The sequence below is a fragment of the Ictalurus furcatus genome, chromosome 11, assembly GCF_023375685.1.
Source record: "Ictalurus furcatus strain D&B chromosome 11, Billie_1.0, whole genome shotgun sequence".
Taxonomy (NCBI): domain Eukaryota; kingdom Metazoa; phylum Chordata; class Actinopteri; order Siluriformes; family Ictaluridae; genus Ictalurus; species Ictalurus furcatus.
This window is the reverse complement of record NC_071265.1, coordinates 11,372,757-11,379,915: the sequence shown is the minus strand read 5'-3', so window position 1 is coordinate 11,379,915 and position 7,159 is coordinate 11,372,757. Positions and strand designations below refer to the sequence as shown.

At 39.5% G+C, this 7,159-nt stretch overlaps 1 protein-coding gene across 1 annotated transcript; it reads left to right on the top strand.

Moving 5' to 3' along the window:
• Positions 1–441: 441 nt before the first annotated feature.
• gpr17 (G protein-coupled receptor 17) lies at positions 442–4,007 on the top strand. The gene is made up of 2 exons (XM_053636668.1): positions 442–539; positions 2,718–4,007. Exons 1-2 carry the CDS (start codon positions 536–538, stop codon positions 3,743–3,745), a joined length of 1,032 nt encoding a protein of 343 aa, XP_053492643.1. The 5' UTR covers positions 442–535; the 3' UTR covers positions 3,746–4,007.
• The last annotated feature ends 3,152 nt before the right edge of the window (positions 4,008–7,159 follow it).

Sequence of the window (7,159 nt, the reverse complement as noted above, 5' to 3'; positions counted from 1 at the left end):
GGAAGATTTTTTTTTTGCAGCAGCAGCAGCAGCGGGACTTTGGAGCATAGAGCTAGACTCTGTTGCCATGGCACTGTGTCCGACCTCACATTGTAATGGAGTGCCATTATTCTCTCTCTGCCGAAATGCACCGCATCTTCTGACTCAAGCCTTTGTGGCATGCACAAGTGGCTCTCAGAGCAGAATGGCATTGCGAAAAAAGGCTGAGGTCAGAGGTCACGCCAGAGCCTTCCCATTGGGCTTGCTTTTTTGTTATCAAATTTGTTGCGGGCACAAAAAGAGCCGCAGTAATATATCTGGAAAACATTGCAGTGCAGGGACAGTGCAGTTCATTTGTTCGTTAGCCTTGTCCTCCACCTGGTCTTTACTTCTCCACAAATGCTGCATGTAGAAGAAACTGCTGGATAACCTTCTGCTCTCACAGCAGCTGTTGTTAAACCCACGTTCAGAGCCAAACTACACCCTCTCTACTTTGCTTTGCTACGCTCATCCTAGCCCTAGCCTGCACTGCTGAACAGACTTGAGAGGAACCAACATGGGTGAGTGTGCATCTCTTTCTCACTGGTAGAGTGTGATAGTTGATTTACCTAAGGTTTACCTCTTTTTACCAGTACTTTTACCAGTACTTTTAGACTGTTATTTACCGTTCTTGATGTTTTGGAATTTGAATGATATGATTATAGTTTCCCTGTACTGATTGGTAAGCAAATAGTTATTGACCATAACAATGGATTAAAAGATAATGGGGGAGAAAATGATTACAGAACTGAATGTAAATTTGCTCCTTCATTTATTTAGTCCATTTCTCATTTACGTTTTCACGAGTGTGTTTATCTGAATTTACGAACATTTCTAAGAACCTAAAATCAGTTTTAAAAGGGATTAGATGATGTGCTGGACTGCCTATAAAATCTTTATAACTCTATAAAATAATCTAAAAATGATTTTTTGTTTTATTTATTTTTCTGCACTGAGTTTTTCAAGCTCATTTTCATAACAACCCATGTTAGAATGCGCATAGACACACAATCTCAACTATAGTGCAACAATGCGTAATCTCTTAATAATTTGAATCCAAGGCTCCCTCACTCCCCTTTACTTGTGCTGACATTCTTGCATGTCTGTGGCAAAGTTCTCTCTGCTTTCCTATAATCATGTCCTAAAAAGGCAGGTGTACTTTTTTGGAATGTATTTTTTAGACAGGAAGACTGTTGTGTAGGGGGACTCTCACTCTTGCATACCGTACTTTATCCACCAAAAAAAAATTTTTTTTTATTTATTTTTTTGCCCTGAGAAAATGTCTTAGTGCAGAGTGCTACAGATTGCTTTAGGACTCTTTTTATCATGTGCACATGGACAAGAGCCATCTCGGCACCCACAGAGCTCAGCTCACATACCCAGCCTTCTCTGTTAACAAGAGCTGGGCCTAACTTTGCATTGAAGCCAAAAAAGTAAAATCCGGTGTAACCTTTCCCCCTGACAGCAGAGTTTTGTAATAGTCTGCTTTAATTTGTCCCAACTACTACCGGCCTACTCAACATCTTTACAGCAAGACCCCAAGGACTTGAAACACTCCTTAACACACACCCATTTCACATATCTTTTGGAGGTTTTGAAAATACTGATGCTTAGTCTCCCTATATTTTTTTTTCTTCAGTTTTGAGTGTTTCTTGGCAATAGTCTTGGATGAAATTCTTCTTTTATGCCTATTTGATTTATTTTCTGCTTATTATGTAAATAAAATATTTTATATGTGAGTAATCTAGAGTAGCTGAGATGGGATTGTGCAATGCCGTTAAAGCAATGAGCACTTTCAATGCCAAAGAGCATGTACTATCAGGAAATCGTGAATACAACATTTTGTCTTATCTTTCAGCTTTAAAAATCCCTACATCTTAATTTTGAATCCATCACACCCTGAGCCAAAAGCATCATGAGTTTGGAGAAATTTGCAAAATGTGTTCTTATGATTATTATATGTCACAGTTAGGTCTTGGGGAAAGTTCAGCACTGGTAATTTGTTGCGCAAATTCTTACATCAAAATCTTGATCACTATAAATTCTACTTGGGATTAGGTTGTGTGGACACATCTATGAGGCGGTGTAAAATAAATAGCAGGGTGTAGCACTGGAGTCCCATGGCAAAGGTGCGGCCGTCATAAATACTGTAACCTGTCATTCGCCAATGACCATCTGCCTGCATCTGCACATTCTCCTGAGACCACATCTCCTGTTTCTCAGGCTTGTATCACTGCCAAATGCCCAACAGCCCCCTACAATACTCTGCAAAGCACACCGAACACCAAAACATTCCCTCATTTCCAAATGAAAGATTAGAGCCTAATCTTGACCTTGAAGAGGGTACTGTTGTTTTTAGTATAAGATTAATCAAGTGTACAAAAAAATGTGACCTTAATTTTTTTAACTGATGTTTTGGAAAGATTGAGAACAACAATTAGAAATGTAGGACTCAGAACAAAAGTGTACAGAAGTACTTTTAAAAAAAAAAAATTTAGACCTTAGCTTTAAATCTTTTTTTTAATGAAAACTCATTATTTATTACACTAACAGTTTCAAGTCTAATTTTATTTCCAAAACAGCATGAGGTTGCTGGAAAGCTCATATATATTTGGTTCCTGAAGTGCCTTGAAATATATTGCTGTAATTATTGGCTTAAGCAGTAATTTATCTTCTTGCTCTCTCTTTTTTATTTCTAGTTATGACCATGGAGTCCTCTCCCACCATGCTTCCAACACTGCTGTCCAATCAGACGACTGAGAGCTGTGAGCCTGTAGACAACACGGTGGAGAATCTCCTCTTTGGCTTCTACTATATCATAGTCTTTCTTCTCGCTCTGAATGGTAACAGCCTTGCCCTGTGGATCTTCTCCCGTCAGAGAGGAGTCTCCTCTCCAGCTAACGTCTTCTTGATGCACCTTGCTGTGGCTGACCTTTCTTACGTTATTATTTTGCCTCTAAGAGCCACATACCACTTAACAGGAGGTCACTGGCCATTTGGAGAGGTTCCTTGCCGTGTAGCTGGCTTCCTTTTCTATGTTAACATGTATGCCAGTCTTTACTTCCTGGCGTGTGTAGCCGGCGATCGATACCTTGCTGTGGTGCACGCTGTGAGCTCATTGAAAGTCCGCCATGCCCGCTTTGCCCACATAACCAGCTTTGCTCTGTGGGCTCTAGTAATTGTAGCCATGGCACCTCTATTGGTGACCCAGCAGACTATAGAGGCCAACGGCTCCACAGTGTGCTTGCAGTTGTATAGAGAGAAAGCTTCCCGCCGAGCCTTAGTCTCCCTCATTGTTGCATTCACGCCTCCTTTCCTGGCCACACTCTCCTGCTACCTGCTCATAGTGAACAGTCTGAGAAGGGGTTTAAGGATGGAGCCGGTGCTGAAAATGCGGGCATTGCGTACCATCTGCCTGGTCATGCTCATCTATGTGCTGTGCTTCCTGCCATACCACGTGAGCCGGGCCACATTTATCCTGGGCTATGGACATCCAGATCTGTCTTGCCAAACACAGCGAGGTCTAGCCCTGGCTAATCGTCTCACCTCCTCTCTTACCTGTCTGAACGGAGCTCTGGACCCACTGGTCTACCTTTTTGGAGCAGAGAAATTCAGAGGCGCCGTGCAAAGACTCCTGTGCAAGGATAAATCAGGTGGCTCTGCAGCTACCAGTGGAGATCTTAAAGGGACACATGAGAGTTCCTTGAGTGCAAAGTCCGAGTTCTGAGAAAACAGCATTTTAAAGTCTACATCTGTCACCTATAGGCCAGGCTACATAATCTGTTTGGTCAATTTGATACTGTGTAGGTCTTCATTTAATGAAGTACGTGGACACTAGGTTTGGGCGTGTAGACATTTGAACATAATTAAAAGTGTTGACTGGCTGATGTGTGATTTTCTTAACCGGAAGTGAAAAAGGGAAGTTATGCAAATGCCAAAGACATCAGCCAGTCGATTTAGTCTTATGTTTGTCTGAGAGTATCTAGGCCTAAGAATAAAAAATAAAAAACAGAGAAATGGTCGTTTACTTATATTACACAATTTAACAGCATTCTGACCATTAAAACAAAAAGTTACAGTTCAAGTTTTTTACAAGTTACCATCCAGGGTGTATTTTCAACTCACTCGCAGTTCCTGGTATAGGCTGTGTATCAGTGGATAGTATAGGCTATCCACTCTGACCCTGACCAAGCGTGGCAATGTTTGACCCGGATAAAGCTTTCTGAAAGTGAGTTAGCTATCACAAGACAAATTTCATCCAACTTTTCCTTTGTTTTACTAACCACAAATTGCTGACAAATTATATCTGTATATAAGTTGTTACATTCAACTGAAGCAGATTTTTGGAGTGCTTGCAGTGCACTGTCATAGTTTTACAAATATTACATATTAAAAATGCATTTATTTGGCTTGTGCTTAAAACCTAACACATTCAATTAATAGCATAGAAATGTTTCAAGTCAACAGTTGCTCAAAAACCATGTGTGGGAGAAAAAGTGCCCAAGTAAAGCAAAGCCTATATACATATCTTTTATAAGCCAATTTTAAAAATTGTTATTAGCCATTATTTTTATTTCTTGATCTGTTTGCCAATGTTTAACGTTAAGTGTCATGTTAAGAATATCATCACTAAGCAAATGATGCTGCAATGCTATAACAGCTGCTTTTGAGAATAACTAAGTGCATATACAGATCTTCATATTATCTGAGCTGATATGTTGTACTACAGCAAAGCCTTTTATACTCTGCAGTACTTATGTGGCTATGCAATTCTACATATACCTTGTGTAACACTGTGTACCTCTTTTTCTTTGATATATTTAATCACCTTCATGTGCTTATTTTGCCTCAGTGTCTCTGAATATGAAGCTATTTATTATTCCATTTCATTGGATGTGATGTTTTGGCACTTATGTTGCTATATTTCAATATTGCTGTATAAAGTGTGCTCAATGCACCATTTTGTAATCATGTGTAAATTAAACTCTTTGCTTTTTTAGGTTTGTTTTTGGAGACTTTTATGGAAGTCACACCAGCAAAGCATAATACAGTCATAAATATGCACAACTCAGTCACACTAGAGGGCAGAGTGTGTGTGTGTGTGTGTGTGTGTGTGTGTGTGCGTGTGCGCAGCATGGATACTGTATATTGTTAGCATGATGCATCGTATGAGCAGTGAAGGTCCCATTCCTTATAGAGCCATGTGACCATTTTGGAGCAGCAGTAGAATGCACTGTTACAATGAGTGAAAGATGAACGTGAGACTGCGTTGTTTATTAACAGTGTGTGGGCTTTCACATGCACTTTCACACACATTCTTCAGTTTGCCAATTGCTACTGTGTGCTTATGAATGCTGAGAGAGAGAGAGAGAGAGCGAGAGAGAGAGAGAGAGGAAAGCAGTATGGAAACCCCCATGTACTACGTGCGCTTGGGTTCTCTTTTCATACCATGTGACTTAAACTGAATTGTCAGCAGAAAGCTTCCTTCTTTCTTCCCTTTTTCTCTCGCTTTCTCACACATCAAGGCAACCTGATAGAGAGAAAGGGGAGTAATAAATGTGTGAGTTGCCCACTCATGGTCCTATCTCACGCTCTCAAGACACTTGCACACATTTCACTTCAAATTATGAATAAGAGTTTGAAGACAACTGGCTTATAATCCATGGGACCTATAACTGTGGTTGGAAACAAGAAGGTGTGGTTCTCAGAGGATAGTGCAATCTTCATTTACATTTGCACTCAGTGACGGCTGGTCACAATTTTCCGTGGGAGGATAAAAAATACTATGTATCAGTAAAGAGTGTTACTATTTTGAAAACAATATGACTGAGTTTTATAGTATGGGATCTCATCATAGGCATAAAAAGTTTACGCATAAAAATAGGAATAGAGTCTTTGAAAAACACACAGGCAACATCAGTTATGATTGCTATTTTTAAGTCAAGTCTCTAATTTGTAATTCAAGTCTGTGTCTTCTGAAAAGCAATTGTGGTAAATAGAAAAGCTGTATGTGCTGATAGTCATCTCTTCACACAAAACTTATGGTTCTGTCATCCCTTCATGTAATTGAATCAATACTTGCAATACTCGCTTAGTCTTTTAGTTTAGTCTTTTATTTACTTTACTTAGTTTCTCCTCCAAAGGCACTTTGAAACATCAGCAGTCAGGAAAATAATACACCTCCTTCGTGCTCATTACACCCGCTGTTTTCATGTAGGATGAAAAATATCAGCCCAAACGGATATCAAATCTACGTAGCACTTCAGTCGGTCAAATCACCTGACCCAACTGTCCACAATAATCTGCACAAATCTACAGTCTGGGCTAGAAAGAAATCAGCCCTCTATACTATTCTGTGTATTTTTACTTACGACTGTTGGTGGTGCTCTTGTTCTTGGTTCTACAAAAGTAAAACATAATCCACTTTAAGCCATTAACCATATCAGATGATGTGGATGTCAATCGTTGTTGCTATCAGTTAAAGTCAGTATAAGAAGATTGTTTACTCTGTGCAGTTACAATCACACTATTGATTATAACTCATTAATCTGTAGTGATTAGTCTATTGGACTATTTAAGTCACAATTTTTTTTACCTTTAACCAGACCCAGACTTTCTTGTCTATGATTTCAAATTTGGGCTTGAGCCCAATTTAGCAGACTTGGACTTAGCTAGGTTTAGCATGCTATAATATTAAATAATATAGTTTATGCAATAAATATTAGTTACTACCACATGACTTCAATGATACACAAACTATATCTACTATCAGCTACTACAGCCTACTGAAACTGACTAATATAGCCTAATGAGTCAACCTCCCTTTGCCCCCTGGACTCCATTACTGACTTTACTTGGATCTGACTCAGTAGCAGCATAGGATGTGAGGATGATGATTTGACTGCTGAGCTGCTGACTTTAGACTTGGACTTGGAAGATACATGACTAAAAGACTGCTAATCTCCTAAACCCTGACCTTGTGGGAGGTCCGCTGTAAAATGTAACTGTATGTATTGGTGCTTGAGTCTGTGTGTGTGTGGCCGTTTAGTTATTCAAGATTGCACAATATGACCAAAGAAAGAGAAGCTTTTAAGCAACTGTGAACGGCTGAGAATATGCATTATGTATGCATTGCTTATTT